A 17,454-nucleotide genomic window follows, 5' to 3' on the forward strand; every position below is an offset into this window, starting at 1 on the left:
AATGAAAGGAAGTGATATATTCTGGGTTCCAAGACTGACTAAGATTTTTACAGTCTCCAACTAGTACATCACCCCTTTCTCTATTCCATACTACAAGCTTAGACACCTAGGCTAAATGTATAGGCACTTCCAAGTACTGTGTCAGACTGAGTAGGCAGGCTATGGCTCTACTTCCCCTTTACACAGTACAATGTATCATAGATAAAATACCTATACACATGATATGTGTCTCACGTGGTGCTGAGAACTAACTCCCTCAAGTTGTCCTTTGCCCTCCTTACATATACAACCAAGGAGGCAAGCTCCACCTCCACACCCACCCTATTAAAGAGAAAAGGAATTCACTGTGACGTCCACATGGAGGGCTGATGGGGAGACAAACAGACAAATAAATGTCTGCTGAGTGCAATTAACAAAGAACAAGAAAATTCTGTAGATTGTCCTGAAGCTGTTTGTATTTTAATGTTAATTCACTTCCACAAAGAAGGGCTGCCTAGTCATGTACTCTTGAAGTGACTTCAACTGAACCTTTCCATTTTAATTAGTAAAATAAATGAAAGCCTTTATTTTGATTGGGCAGGGCAAGGGAGGTGGAAAAGGCTGAGAAGTCAGAGGAGGTCAGAGGATGGAGGGCGGAGGTCATGGCAATGTGGAGTTTTCCAAGGACCAGCTAGACCCAGTTGAGATTGATTTGCGTTAAATAGCTATGAACATTAAGAATTTCACAGGTCTAATATCTTATATAGAAGGGCAGTTTGTATCTTTTTCTATCTGATGCACTCTTGTGTAGAGGGTTTGTGGATTGAGAGTTGAATATATAAACCTGTATGAAAAGCTATCGGGCTATAGAGTTGTGTGGTAAACAAACACCCGGGATGGAGGTGGAAGGTAGGCGGAGAAAGACTGCCAAGGGAAGGGAGTTGAGGTGACAGGGTTGGGCCGTGGGGGGTGGCTCAGACTGGGTGGCTGAGGGCAAGCAAGCGATGGAGATGCTCACAGCTTCGAAGCAGGGTTGGGCCTGAGGAGTGAGACCTCAGGACTGATAAAGAGATAAGACTATTTTATATTTTTTAAATATTTACTGCAACAAAATTCTTCATGTGCCACAATAAAACACCTTTGCTCAGGACTGGGGAGAATGCTGAGCAGGTAAGGCTACCTGATGCCAAGCTAGAGGACCTGAGCTTGTTCTCTGGGTGGAAAGAGAACTGACTCTTGAAAGTTGTTCTCTGCTTCTATGCATACTGTGGCATTACACAGAAAATTAATGTTCCCCCTCCTTAAAAAAAAATCATCCACTTCTTTTTTTTAAAAAGGAAAGCCTCCAAGGTATCAGCCAATTTTCTGTATACTACCTAGGGCTAATACTTTCAAACATTAATGCAATTTCCCCAACACACATATGGAGTAGGTAGTTCAGTTTTTACCAAAGTAATAAAAAAACTATCACAAATCATTATCAAATGTAAACAAATGTCAGTCAAAATGTCACCAAAAATGGGTTTCTTTTCTCTTCTGTATGAATGTTCTCAAACAACAATGACTTTGTTTATGTTACCTTGTACTTCTGTCTCAGCTCTTCTGTGTCTTCTTTTTCTACTTCTAGGACACGACGCCGTTCGGTAGCATCTTCGGCATAATCCAGCTTGATAAAAATAGATATGGTTATTCTTATTTCCTAAAGTACCCTAGGACTAGCTATGAAAATGTTATTTGCACAAGCATAATGTTTGATAGCACAAAACTTATGGTTTTCCCTCAGCTAGTTCTAGCTTTACTGTCACATCACAGAAAGCAGAAAGCAAAGTAAGTTCCTTAAATCTCTTTCCTGACGTATGTCAATACACCCACCAGCTGATTACAGGAGTTCAGTTCAATATTTATTTCCAAGGAATTAGAATGATATGAAAATAGTATTTCAGACAATAAAATGAAGGTATGGTAGGTAATTCATGTATATAACCCTGCATGGGCAGAACATCTACTTTAAGCAACACTGTCCATAAAGCAATTGCCAGAGCCTGAACTTGTCTTTCTGTACAACCGGAAAACCCCTCTGCAGGGGCGCTACTCACATTCTCAGTGCTTCAAAAACAGCACAAAATGGAAACATCAAATATACTTTTAATTAATCAAAAAAAATTAATTATGCTCCATCTGCTAAGTATACGCTTATACTGACATTTCAGTTGGAAGTTAATGCCAATTTTGTATATTCCATAAAATTAATGTCTTAATGAGACCAATTTACCTCCATTTCCATTCGACCCATGCCCATGACATCATACTTGACAACGATTGGAATAGGGTCTGTTCTCCCTGTAACAGGAACACAGAATTTAGTTGAGACATAAAACTGGGCTAATAGTTCACTTAACATTAGGTTTGGGTGGTTAGATCTTGCCTTGAAGTGCAGAGACCAGAAAGCTACAGTGAACCAAACAAAAGCCATTCTCACAGCTTCCATCCAATCCTTTCTTTCCTGAATTAAACCCAACAACCCATTTTGGTTGGCCCAGCTGGAGAGAATTCCAGATTACTATGGCAAAGCCGGAGTGGGATACATCAATGGGATGTTTACAATAAAAACTTTACAAATTCCTTTCTTTTCTTTTTTTTTAAAATAAGACCGGGCCTCATATAGCCCAGGCTGGCCTCAAACTCATTAAGTAGGTGAGGATGACCTTGAACTCCAGATCTTCTTTTATGCAATCACAGCTTTGATTCCTTAAACTGGGGATGAATATCTTAAGTGCTTGAAAGAGGTGCATTTCAAACAGCAGAAGAAATTATTAATCTGTATGTTTAGCTTTTGTTTTCAAAAGATGCTTTCCAATCCAAAAAATCTAAATAAAAAACGACAGCTACTTGCCCTTAAGGACAAGACAGGTCCTACTTTACAACTGGTTGCGGATGGTAAGTGGTAAGCTGTGAAAAGGACTAGTTGCGAAGAAAATTGACTTTCAACTAATTGATCTAAGCTGGAGATTTTTAAAAAGTAAATATATATTTAATCCACTCATAACCAGCCAAACAAAGCAAAACGGGGCAGACGAGCACTTTACCACCACAGCGGTTTACATCACAACTTGCGCTGTTCATTGTGATGTAATGGAGAAGGACTTACCGTACCCAGTGTTCACCTTCAGTGAAAACAGTGTTTACTTCCCTCATCTTTTCATTCCGACTGGTGTAAACAATTGGTTTTTATTTTGTTTTTCTTGTAGTTACACACATACACACACATACATATATATATAAATATATATATTATACCTTTGGGCAAGAAATTTGTGCTTTATCAGGCCAAATGTTGGGTATTATCAAAGAAAATGATTTTTAAAAGTTGGTTTGTTTGAGTACTGAAGCATAAAAAGAAAATTACCAGCAACACTTGTGTCTGGTCTCTATATATTTATGGAATTAATTTTTTTTTTGTCTTTAAATCACATAGGAAAACAAATCTGGAAATTTAACTATTTGTCAACAATATTCCATTATTGACATTCAGAAGTTTAACTACTTATCAATGAGATCCCATTATTGTTTTTAAACAATAAATAGGCAAAAAAAGAGCAATTATCATCATAGTCCTTGTAAGTAATAAAATGGTTTGCCAGGAAAACAAACCCTTCTAGAACCGTCTTCTAGTAGATATGTGCAAGCCTGCTAGTCAGATCAAGCGCAAGCACAGCGCTCACCCCTCTCTGCCCAATGGTATAATAGGTGAGCAGTGACTGCAATCTCTAGCAAAAGGACCAAGGTAAAGACAGGTTATAAAAATGACTTCCTAGGTGCAATATCACTTTCATAACGTCTCAGTCAGGGATTTACTGGTAAAAGCAAATAGTCCAATGAAACAATTAAAAAGAAATTTATTTTAGATATTTTTTGATTGATCAGAATTATTTTGAAAGATTCAACAAAGTTTTGGTGCCTCTGTACCAAATTGTTTACCTCTGTAAACCCCTGTTTATAAGTTCTGCATTAGTACTTTTGCCTTCTAAGGCAGTCAAAGTTTGTTTAACTTATTTATAAATTGCAGTAGCAAGTGCTAGTGCCCATTACACTGAGGGTGGGGAAAATCAAAGTTTTCACTATTAGAATTTAATATATTAACTGATTCTTTTTGGAAGTTCGAACATATATATCCCTTCTTAACATTACCCTTTAATGAACAAGGATCAGACAAGTTGCATAAGGAAAGGAAAGGAAAATGAAAAGACCAAGCAGAAGGATGAGGCTACAACAGAGAGAGTAAGCCTAACATTGGTGCACTGATGACAAAAGGAGTAATTCAGTCTGAAAATAAAAATTACCACTGCTAAGTTTACCATCACCACAACAAGTCCAGGATCATAATGCTGTAAAAAAGAAACACGGTTTGTTAGGCAGAAACCATCAGGGTATGAAACAGGCCTTCTAGCAGGCAGACAGGACAGGGGTAAAGTACCAATTGGGCTTTTGTCCCTCCCCCCAATTTCAGTGAGGACAGAGGAAGGACATTTTGTGCTACAGCAGCTGTTTTTGTACTGGTCAGATGGGGTGTGAGATTTTTGTACTGCTACTTGAGAACATGAACAATCTCCTCTTCATAATAACACAGGGATGGGGGATGGGTTGGGATGTCAGTCTGTTAAAGGGAGAAAACTAACTCTAGCTTCCAATCTTTCAATTAACAGATTTATTCTGGCAAATCAGTATTCAGGGTCCAAGATGAGAATCCTTAAATAAATCATAGTAAAAATTAGATGGAATCAATCAGACATTGATCTATTGTTTTTTTTCACTAAAAGAACTATGTAAGGAGCCTGAGGAGACAGGGTTTCAAGACCACTTTGAAACAACAACTAGAAGTCTAGAAAACAACTTTAGAGCATTAATGTTTATAAAGAATTGAGTTCTGTTAACGATGAGTAAAACTGAGTGGCTCAGCTTGGATCTTTGTTTCCTGTTAAAAAGACTTCATAGACTCACCAACACCTATCCTTTCTGCACATAACTAAACTAACTCCAGGAGAAATAACTCCAGGGGAAAAAAAGCTTCAAATGAGCCATCATTCATAATTTCTCCCGAGTTAACTCACAGAAAATATTCAAGTTATAAAACAACCTGAAGATTAAATTATTGCTTGCATTAGGTAGATTACAGTATTAAATTATATTATTATGCTATTAAGGAGAATACACAGGTCAAAGGAACAAAATCACAGTGGGAAACAGACTCCAAAGAATATAAACAGGAAGATATTGAGCCATGTTTAAAAAAAAAAAAGTCTCCTTAATGATTTCCAATCAATGACTGATCCTATCATGAAGAATATCACCTAGAATAACCAAATAATTTTTAACAATCAAAATTTGATTATTTGTTTTTTTTTTTTTTTAAAGACAGAGTTTTTCTGCATAGTCTTGGCTGTCCTGGAACTCACTCTGTAGACTAGGCTGGTCTTGAACTCATAGAAACCCACCTGCCTTTGCTTCCTAAGTGTTGGGATTAAAAGCATATACCACCACCACCCAGCTTTTTTCCCCCTTCTTTTTAAATTTTATGTGCATTGGTGTTTTGCCGGTATTTATGTCTGTGTAAAGGTGTCCAATCCTGGAGTTACAGATAGCTGGGAATTGAACCCAGGTCTCCTAGAAGAGCAGCCAGAGCTTTTAACATTAAAACATCTCTCCAGCCCCATAATCTTTATTTTTAATTTAAAGGCAAACAGTAGTAGCAAAAGTGTATGTTTTCAGTTATTTTCAAAGTGTGAAAATTTTTACTAAATTTCTATTAAATTATTAAGAACATTTTTGTTGTGTCTTTCTCTGTCCCCAACTTTAAGAAAATGACCTGTGGTCAATAAACTGACCACTGGGTAAGGCACTTGCCCTGCAAGCTGACAACTTGAGTTCTGGGATCTACATAAAGGAAGGAGAGACTCTATTCCACTTCAGATGCATACCTACTGAGTGAGCATGCCGGCCAGATAACCTTAGTTTCTAAATAAAGGTAAATGATGTTTTGCTAATAAATTGGAATTTGTTTATATATCTACTTATTTTTTTTAAGATGTATTTATTTATTATATGTAAGTACAGTGTAGCTGTCTTCAGACACACCAGAAGAAGGCATCAGATCTCATGATAGATGGTTGTGAACCACCATGTGGTTGCTGGGAATTGAACTCAGGACCTCTGGAAGAGCAGCCAGTGCTCTTAACCTCTGAGCCATCTCTCCAGCCCTATTTATCTACTTATTGTTTTGTCTTTGTAGTGGTGAAAATGGAATCCATGAACTCTCAAGTGCTGTCACTAAGCTACCCCAGGTCTAATGATCTGTTTCCCTTTATTTTTATTGTATGTATGTGCTCATATGTGTGTGATTGTTTCTTACGTGTGCACACTGGCATATAGACACTAGAGTTCAACCTCAGGTGTCTTCTTTGTCTGTTCACCTTATTTTTTGAGACAAGTTCTTTCAGTGAACCTAGAGTTCTCAGATTGGCTAGCAGGCCAGGAAGCCTGAGAGATTCTCCTATCTCTACTCTCTCCATGTTTATAGACAGGAACTAGGAACCCAAAACTTAGATCTGTAGATCTAAGACACGAGTACTGTCTGATTCATCTCCCCAGCCACCCTTATGTGGTTATCTTTTAATCAAAGAACTCCAAAAAAAAGCCAGGCATGGTGACTCACATCAGGAACTACCAGCACTTAGAAGGCTTAGGATAAGAACTACAGCAAATCCAAGGCTAGCAGGGAATAAATACAGTGAGTTCTAAGCCAGGCAGAGCTTAGAATGAGAGGGACATCCAGTCTCAAAAACAAAAGCAATGACCATCATGACCACAACAAAGAATGTGTTTATAAAGTGACTACATACAGTTCAGTAATTTATCCAGCATTCACTGAGAGACATTATTAGCTCATCTAAAATCGAAGAATTAGAAGATTTAATACCAGTCTGTATGCTTTACTTGGATTCTAAAGTCTGAATAGTAGAAAATATTTGGGAAACTACAGAGCTGATAACTGTAGTATGAAATCTTGACCAGAAAATAAATGGCTTCTTGCAATCGTATCTCCTACCACTGGTTGTGTTAGGTGCTCCTAAATCACAGTGAGAAAGATGTTCTTACTACTGCAGCATTATTTTAAAGCCCCCAAAGACTTTTCAGCTTTGTGTAACCCACTTTCCTTGTACTTCCACAGCTGCTCACCCCAGCACACACTTTCATAAATTCCTTAGCACAGGTTGTCCCCCTAAAAGGCTGGGTTATAAAATTCCATTTCTGTAAGAGAAGACAGTCACCAAACCATGCCTCTTTACAACCAGAGTACTGTATGAGTAGATGACTATCACCTCTATTTTCAAGACTGTCACATAGATCAAAAGAAGTAACAAAGCAAGCTTTATAAACAAATCACTATTCAGAAGGCTGCTGCACGCTGAAACAGTCATCACAAGGATTCAAAACCACCTGCATGCACAAGTGCAAGGGTACTTGTGCTATGTCCAGGTGCACATGTTTAAAGATAGCCACAGGAGAAATTCCAACATCGTTCCTTAGGTGCTATTCAGTGTGTTTTTTGAGAAAAGCTCTCTCATGGAGCTTACCATGTAGCCTAGGCTAGCTAGTCAGCCTATAGGATCTGTGTGTCTCTGCTTCCCCCACACTGGAATTATAAAGGTGCCACATCCATTTTTTTTGTAACCTGGGTTCTGTGGTGAGACTGGTAAAGACTATAGGGACTTATAAGAAATGAACTAAATGTGCTTTTGATTATGAAAATGAGACTTTAGGAACTAGATCGGAATGTTTTGATCTAAAGTGACATGTTTTCGGCTGACAAACAGCTCAGTAGAGGAAAGAAAGCTCTTCTGTGAAGTTGGGCTATGTAAGTTCAATCCTTGGATCCCATGAAACAGGAAAGGGAGAAAACTAACTCTACAAAGTTGTCCTGTGACCACACACATGCCCTGGAATTCATTCATGCACACACATAACACTCATGGACAGGCAGAGTGGTGGCACAGGAGATTGAAGATGATCCTTCCGAATTTAGACCAGTCAGTTCTACATAGTAAGAGTCTGTGTTAAGGTGGGGGTAGGGAGGGAAAGAATAAAAACAAAAACAGGTAATATTAGGGAGGTAGAGGCATGCAGAAATCTTCAAGTTCAAGGCCAGCCTGGTCTATCTACATGAGTTTTAGGACAGCGGGGGCTTCATAGAGTCTCAAAAGAAAAACAACAACAAAAAGACAAAATGAGATTTGCAGGACATGCTGGGATATGACCATAATTCTAAGACTCTGGAGGCTGGGTCAGGAGGATTTTGATTTTGAGGCTATCCAAGGTTACACAGTGACACTATCCATACCTTGGGACTGGGGAAGCTCCTATGTGCTTAGAAAACATTAAATGTTTTCTTTTCTAAATAATATACCTTGTTATTTATGTTGGTAGTAATCTTTTTGTTCTTTGTTGGAAACAGGTTTGTGATGTGACACAGGCTGGTTTTGAGCGTTTGAATCTCCTTTCTGAGTTTTCCAAGTGCTGAGAGCCTATTTGCTTTCAGCTTTTTTCTTATCTTTATAACACAGCTTCTAAATAAAATACACTTTTTACTTGATAGTCTTTTATTCTTCCCAACTTTTGGGTTATGGTTCAGTTGGTAGTGTTTGTCTAACACACACAAAGCCCTGGCATTGATCCCCAGCACTGAATAAATGTAATGTCAGCTAGAGTGGCAGAGGCAAAAGGACCAGAAGTTCAGAGGTATCGTCAAAGCTACATAGTGAGTATGACCAAGAAAGCCTTGGCCACATGAGACTATCTGAAAAAAAAAAAAGAAAAAAAGAAAAAACAAACCCAAAGTGAGATGTGGACAGAGGTTGGAGTGGGTAAGCAAGCATAATGGCTCAGCAGGAAAAGGTGCTCACCACCAAGCCTGGTGATCTGATTCAATCTCTGGGAATCATATGATAGGAGAAAAACAACCCCCTCAAATTATTCTTTGACCTCCACACGCACACATTGTATAGAGATAAATGTAATAAAAAAATTTAATCAAACATGGGCTGGACCATCCTCCATATAACATATGTAGACCTCCCTATAACATATGTAGCAGATGTGCAGCTTGGTCTTCATGTGGGTCCTGAACAACTGGAGCAGGGGCTGTCCCAAATCTGTTGTCTGTATGTGGGATATGTTCTTCCAGCTGAGCTGCCTTGTCTGGCCTCAGTGGGAAAGGAAGCACCTATCCTTCCAGACTTAAAGTGCCAGGTTTGGGAGCTATCCAGAGAAGCACCTACCCACTCAGGAGAAGGGAAAGGGAATAGGGAAGGATTGTGAGAGGGGGCAACAGTGATTGGGATGTAAAGTGAATAAGCAAAAAAAAAAAAAAAAAAAAAAAAACAAGTAATAATAACCACTGTTTCTTGCGGAAGAGATACCAACAACCCATAGATATCTGTGTTTCATATATCTACTAGCAAATATATTTGGTCAGATGTGAAATAGTTGCTTGCTTCAATATTTTCACAGTGTAACATTTCTGCTTGCTAAATTGCTAAAATTCTAAGTTATTCAATTTTCTAGTATCACCATTTTAATACTCATATTTTATTTGTTCTATCTGTTTCCCTCTAAGTCATAAGTAGGAATGGGTTTACATGTTTACTCTCCTCATCCACAGTTATGTTATATAGCCCAGACCAGCCTGCTTATGAACCTCCTTCCCCAGTCTCTGGAGTGCTGGGATTACAGGACCACCCTACCTACTCAACTCCTCATTCCCCTCCCCCCTCCAATTTACATGTATGTAGAGAGAATCTCTTGTAAGCATCATCTGTCAATAAAAATGCTTATGGCCAATGAGATGAGGCAGAAAAATAGGAGGTGGGGCATCCATCAGGGATAGAGAGATTCTGGGAAATAGTCAGACTAGAGAGATTTGCCCCAGAATGTTAAGGAGACAGATGTAAATCAGCACATAGCTGAACTCAAGTTAGAATAAAAAAAATAAGAAGTTAAGAACAATTCAGAGAACAAGGTGAATCTTATGGCCAAGGTGTTTATTAATAAACAATTAGTTTTAGAGTCGTTATTTCTGGGAATTAAGTAATCAGGAGAAAAACTGGCATTTTTACACATTCATTCATTCACTCATTTATGTATTGGTGGTAATGAGTGTGGTGGTGAGGACAACTGGCGGAAGTCAGCACTCTCCGTCCACTATGTGGGTCTTGGATACTAAGCTCAGCTTGTTGAGTCTGACAGCAAGCACATCTACCTACTGAGATATTTCGCTTGGCCCCAATCTGTTTTCAAGTATTAATGTTGCTTTGGGCTACTCTAAGGAGTCGAAAACATACATAGAATAAATCATGCAAAGTAACAAAAAAAAAACATGCAAAAACATATCAATTATAAGTCTTTAGAAACTTATAGTTCAGGAAGAATAAAAGAAATACATAAATAATAATAATTATACAAAGCAGAACACGAAAAATTCCACAGAGAAGAAAAATAAAAGATAAGGAATCGCTGTGGCTCACACCTGTCTCAGCACTCAAGATAAGGCAAGAAAAACATCTCAAATTTGAAGACTACCTGACTACACGGCAAGACCCGGCCTCAAAAAACAATAAAACAAAACAAATAAACAAAAAGCCAAGGGGAGCTGGTGAGACAGCTCAGTGGGTAAAGGCACTTGCCACCAATATGACAACATGAGCTGATCAACAGGACCTGCATGGTAGGAACTTCCAAAAGGTACTATCTGATCTACACACACATCATGGTATTTTGTCCCCAATAAATAAAAACATGTAAACTGAACATGCACACACTTGCAAGCACGCACATACACACATACATACATGCACACATGGTGCAAAAATAAAAATGAGAAAATTATAAGCAACCAAAGTTTTAGTATTTTCCTTTGGAAGATCAGAAAATCTTTCAACAAACAAAAAAATACCAGGCATGATGGCATACACATTTAATACCAGCACTCAGGAGGCAGACAAACCTATGTCTGAACTTGAGGCCAACCTGGTCTACAGAGTGAGTTCCAAGATAGCCAGGGCTTTTGAGAAGGCCTATCTCAAAAAAGAAAAACAATAACAAAAACAAAAGAAAGAAAATCCACAAGAATCTGTGAAAGGTTCCTACTACCTAATTTAGCTTCCTGAAGAACTAAATTAAAGGCACAGATTTTCTAAAAGAAAGGAAAGAAAGAAAGAAAGAAAGAAAGAAAGAAAGAAAGAAAGAAAGAAAAGATACAAAAAGAGCTCAGTGGTAAAGCACTTGACCAAAATAAACAAAGTCCTGAGTTTAATGCCTCGAATCACTAAATAAGTCCATAATATAGAAATAACCTACTCATGAGGATTCTGCTAAATAGAAAAAATGCACAAGTTTTAGCATGATTCTACTTATTTGCTATAGAATCTTGGAAAAATTGTTATTTGCAATGAAAACTTCTTATCAAGTATGATTGTGTATGTCTATAAAACAGACACCCAAGAACTAGAGGCAGAAGAGTTCAGGGCCACAGAAGAAACTTATCTCTTATAAGAGTCAATTTCTAGATTTAAAAAATGGAAATTTTATTTCAGAGAGAGGAGAATACTGTAACACTTGCAGGCTAGCTAACCAAGCAAATGCAGAGGCAAACAACCTCTGACTTCTATACACTAAGCATACATATCATCATCTACAAAGAATTTTTAAAAATTAAATCAATAAAAATAATCTCCAAAAAGTTTCATTTATCTTGAGCACTGTGGCACATGCCTTTACTCCCAGCACTTGAGAGGCAAAGATGGATAGATCTCTTTTGGTTCGAAGCCAGTCTAATCTACATAGTATAAATCTTAAGGCAGCCAGGCCTGCATAGTGAGACCTGCCTTTAAAAACAAAAAAAGCAAGCAAACAAACAAAAACCACAAAAGGTCGTTTTGCATTTAGTTACAAAGCATAACTGTGATACACACCTGAACTTTTGGCATCTGGGAGGTAGAGGCTTGAGGGTCAGGAATTTAAGGTCATCTACACTTCAGCAAGCTCAAGGCTGATCTTAGATAAGACCTGCTTCATAAACAAATTAACCCTCTTATTTAGTTATTCTTCCAAATTAATTTACCCTGATAATATCCAAGCTGCTTCTCTACAGAGTCACTTTGTGTGTGTGTGTGTGTGTGTGTGTGTGTGTGTGTGTGTGTACACACATGAGGCCAGCAGTATCTGAATCCCCTGGAACTAGAGTTACAGTTTGAACCACCTGATGGAGGAATTCTGGGAACCACAACTCCAGTTTTCTGCCAAGAGCAGTATATATAGGCTCTTAACTGCTAAGTCATCTCTTTAGCCCTTGATGTACTCTTCAAATGTGTATTCCCTTGAGACTATATATATATCCAGGCAGTGGTTGTACGCTTTTAATCCTAGCATAGACAGTTACACTGAGAAACCCTGTATCAAAAAACAACAAAGAACCCCTATAATGAAAACCAAACAATCTTTTCCATTATGTACTTTCTGTCTACAGTTTACCACTTCCTTCCTGCTACTTTCTCCAATCCCTTTCTTTCTAGTACTGTTTTGTTTTGCTTCTTGAGATAAATTTTCATTATCTAGCTCTGGAGGTCTTGGACACACAGTGTAGACCAGGCATTCACAGTGATACACTTGCGTCTGTCCCCTTTGTTGGGACTAAAGGTATGTGTCACTAGGCCTGCCCTTTCTGTTTTTAATGTATGTATGTATTTTTAAGATTTTTATATGCATCATCAGTGTTTTGCCTGAATATATGTGCACCAGGTACATGGCTGGCATCTACACATGGCTGGTGTCTACAGAAGTCAGAAGAGAGTGTTGGATTCCCTGGAACTAGAGTTACAGATGATCGTGTGGGTGCTGAAAACTGAACCCTGGTCCTCTGCATGAGCAACAAATGCCTAAACTGCTGAGCTACAGCTCTAGCCCCCATCACTGTTATTTTAGCTCTAAGAATAAGACCTCTTCGGGCTGGGAAGATGGCTTAGTGGTTAAAAATGCATACTGCTCTTCTAAAGGACTGGAGTTTAGAATCCAGCACTTACTTTGGGAAACTCACAACTATACTTCCAGCTCCTCTTCTGGCCTCTACAGGGAGCTGCCCCACCTGCAGCATATAGTCTCAAGGGAATACACATATAAACAAATCTTTTAAATTTAAGATTTATTTTATGTGTATTTTGTCTGCATGCATGACACGTATATATGTGCTATGTGCACATGTTTTCCTGGTGCCTAAAGGTTAATGGCATTAGATCTTCTTAAAGTGGAGTTACTGATGGTTGGAACCACTACAGATGCTGGAGAGTGAATCCAGCTCCTCCACAAGAGCAACAAGTGCCTCTTAACCACAGAGCCATCTTTCTTGACTCTAAAGATAATTTTTTTTCTTTAAAAACTTAAACATCTTACTCGAGACTAAATTCTAATTATTTACTATCTGGGTTTATCTTTTTTTATATCAGTCTGAACTATATAGTAGGATCTTGCTTAAAAAACATTAAAGGCAAGCTAGAGGGTTGGCTCAGTGGTTAAGAGCACTTGTTGCAAAGGACCAGGGTTTGATTCACAGCACAAAAGTTCTTCACTTCCTCAAGCCAAGCATAAATGTGATACACAGACATACATGAAAGTAAAACACTCATACACATAAAATAATAAATCTAAAAAAACGTTAAAAGCTTTCAGGACCTGAATATTATAAAATTTTAAAAGTAATTTATACTTCATACTTTTATATAATTTATACTTTAGACTTTTATGTAATACTAAATATATGCTTTTATATAATACTACATTATTATATAATACTAGTTTTATATAATACTAAGTGTATGCTTTTATTTACATAATAGTTTTTAATAACACCTTTATGATTTTATATAATATTATAATACTAATTTTATATAATGCTAAATTTATACTTTTATATAATACTAAATCTAGCTCAGAGATTACTAAATGTACTAAGACCTACTTATCCATCAGGAAGAAGAATCAGTGGTTCCTAAACTACATAAGCTCTGTGTAAAGTAAGCTATGGAGACAAGTTGGCCTCAAATTACAGGCCTCATACCAGGAATCTTGACTCTTTACCTTCTAGAAGCTTGGGTCAGAGGGAACCGCCATACTAGGCACAAGCTTTCCTGACAATCCATACCTTGCTTCGTGATTCAGAGGAGCTATGTTTCCTGACCTCCCCCAATCCATTCCTATTTTCAGTATCAGCTTTCTCTGAAAGGAAAAGGGGCATAAAGTAGATTTAAGGTCATGCTTATACTTAAATGGCAGATACTCAGTAGCTTTGGGACTTTTCTAAAACTGTTCCAATTTATAAAATGACCACACTTAACTTGGCCCGGTACTCATAATGCCAGCACTAGGAAGACGAGGGCAGGAGGATCACACTGAAAGTTGGAGGCCAGCACAGGCTGTACAGTGAAACCTCACCTCAAACACACTGATGCACACCTGTGATCCCAGCATTCAGGAGGCTGACCCAGAAGAACCAGGACTTCAGGCCAGCTTTAGCTATCCTGAGTCTGAGGCCAATCTCAAGTATGTGAGACACTGTCTCAACTCATCCCCCTAAAAAATACAATCTATTTTATTAAACAGGACACTGAGAAACATAGATCAACAACTGGCCTTTAATGTGTACTTAATATTATTTTCATTTTCCTAAATTTCACAGGGAAAATAGACTGTACTTTTACAAATATGCTACTCAAAAAACTATCTGTCACAAGAATATATAAAGAAAATTGATCCAACAGGGCCAGGGATTTGGTCAATTGGCAGAGTGCAAGAAGTCCCATGTTCACCAGGCATGTTTATAAATTCGAGGCCTATACAAGGTGAGTTCTAGGACAGCCAGGACTACATAGAGAAGCGCTGTCTCAAAAAATAAAAAACCACCCCCCACAAACACAAACACACACACACACACACACACAAAAAAAAACAAAACAAAAAAACAAACAACAAAAAGTTCTGGGTTCAATCCCTATCACCTATAAAACCAGATGCATACCCATAATCTCAGCACATTTTTATTTCCAGCATTTGTCCTTAATCCCAGCACTTGTGAGCCAGAGGCAGGTAGATCTCTGTGAGTTGAAGACCAGTGTGGTCTTCATGGTGAGTCCCAGGATAGCCAGGGCTATGCAGAGACACCCTGTATCAAGCACTACCATCCCCACCTCTGAAAAAAGAAAGAAAAGCAGAAGGAAGGGAAGGAGGGAGGAAGAACAAATGAGGCTGGGAAGATGGCTCTGTGGTAAAGTACTAGCTGTGTGAGCCTGACACCCTGGGCTTAGCCCAGGACCACACAAAGAGCCAGGAGCAATGAATGGTGCTACCTGTAGCCCTATCATTCCTACTTCAAGATGAGAGGTGGAGACAGGAGAATAACTCAGAAACTCTTGGGCCAGCTAGTTTAGAGTACATAGCACATCTGTAGGAAGGAAAGGGGAGGAATGACGACTGACTGACTCTGACTTAGGGGGGGCAAATAACCAATTCTAATCTCCACATTCATGCCATGGCACAATGTACCTGAGTACACTGTGTGCATAACACATACATATATACACTAATTAATTAAGAATGAAAATTAGCAAATGTATTAAGTCTAGCAAAATGGCCCAGTGGGTAAAAGGCATCAAAACCCCTGATAAGCTGAGTCTGATCCCAATGACACACATGGTAGAGAATACCAACTCCCACAAGTTGTCCTTCAACTTCCCTATGCATATGCACCCACACATAAGGCATAAACAAATAAATGTACCTTTTTAAACATTTACAATATCTAACTATGGCCCAGGCACTCAGGAAGCAATGGCAGAACTGACAGGTATGAAGGCATCCTGAGCTACAGGGCAAGATACAATCACAAAACCAAATACAACACAACACAACACTGCTCCCAACCCAAATGAAGCACTTCTACACAAAAGTAACTAACTGAAAATTCTCATTCTCAAGAAGACCAAAGGGATATTCAGGATGACCATATTCTTAATTTTGTTCAAGAAATGGACCAAAGCTGGTAACCTCCTGCAATCCCAACACTGGCTGGCTGAACCATGACTGGTCTGTTAGTAAAGAAACCCTTCCCTCTGCAACCCTTCAAAGGAGCCTATGACCTGGCTCAGTGGTTAAAGGTACTTGTCACCAAGCCTTATGACTTGAGGTCAATTTCTAAAACCTACATGATGAAGGAAGAGAACTGCCTCCTGAAAGTTGTCCTCTGGACCTTCACATGTTCACTCATACATATACCACCAAACAATCACACAGACATACAAATAGATAAAAACAAGGCTTTAAAATAAGGAGTTGGGGGCTAGAGAGAGATGGCTCAGCGATTGAGAGAATTGGCTGCTCTTCCAGAGGTCCTGAGTTCAATTCCCAGCATCCACATGGTGGCTTAAAACCATCTGTAATGGAGTCTCATGCCCTCTTCTGGTGTGTCTGAAGACAGCGACAGTGTGCTCACATACATGAAATAAATAAATACCAAAAAAAAAAAAAAAAAAAGTTCCTGAGTTCAATTCCCAGCAACCAGATGGTACACAGTCATCTATCTGTACTGTGATCTCTTCTGGTGTGTCTAAAGACAGCTATACATTAAGGGGGGGGGGGGCGCTCTGGAGAGATCACTCCTTAGTTAAGAGCACTCTCTCAGAAGACAGGTTCAATTCCCCTGTCCTACAGGGGCTCCCAACCATCTGTAACTATAATCTCACAGGATCCAATGCCTTTTCTGAGCCTCTGTGAGCACCATGCATGCATGCGGTACACAGACAAACACGCAGGCAAAATACCCAATACATAAAATAATAAAAAATAACAGAAGTCACAAAAATATAAGGCACAAACTAGACCCTGGCCTAAAACAAAACAAACAAAAAACCTTCAAAGGTCTCAAATAGTTATAGGAACAAGTTTTTTTTTTGGGGGGTGGGGGTGGGATGGGAGGTGGGAAATAAGCTTAAAAAGCAGAAACAATGTCATTTTGAGACAGGGTCTCACTTTGAACTCAAGGTAATCTACCTGCTTCAAATTCTGAGATTATAGGCATGGGCCACCATGCACAGCCAAATAAGCTGGCAGCTCAGTAATACTTCTCCCTCTGCCAGTTTGCCTTTCTTTACAGAATGAGTTCTGAAACAGATCATTTTTCCCAAGACTGCAACTTTTTGCCATTAAAACAAAACAGACAAACCAACAATTAACTTAAGCAATGTAGCAAAGGAGGTTTGGGTACCACTTCTGAGCTAAACCTCCTAAGAAAGATATTTTACAGCAAAACAAGGATTCCATTTCAAAGCTGCAAAACGTTATAAATTTTTTTTAGAAATGCATCCAGTCTAATGGTCACAA

At 38.6% G+C, this 17,454-nt stretch overlaps 1 protein-coding gene across 2 annotated transcripts in view; it reads right to left on the bottom strand.

The window, feature by feature from the left end:
• Positions 1 to 17,454, bottom strand: part of GPATCH8 (G-patch domain containing 8) — a 75,939-nt gene that overhangs the window by 27,772 nt on the left and 30,713 nt on the right. For both annotated transcript variants that reach the window (XM_080924295.1, XM_080924296.1), the window contains exons 4-5: positions 2,252 to 2,319; positions 1,559 to 1,645 (exon numbers count right to left, since the gene is read on the bottom strand). In XM_080924295.1, the coding sequence (XP_080780421.1) occupies positions 1,559 to 1,645; positions 2,252 to 2,319 (155 nt within the window). The remainder of the gene's footprint in view (positions 1 to 1,558; positions 1,646 to 2,251; positions 2,320 to 17,454) is intronic.

This window comes from Micromys minutus, assembly GCF_963924665.1.
Source record: "Micromys minutus genome assembly, chromosome: 10".
NCBI lineage: Eukaryota > Metazoa > Chordata > Mammalia > Rodentia > Muridae > Micromys > Micromys minutus.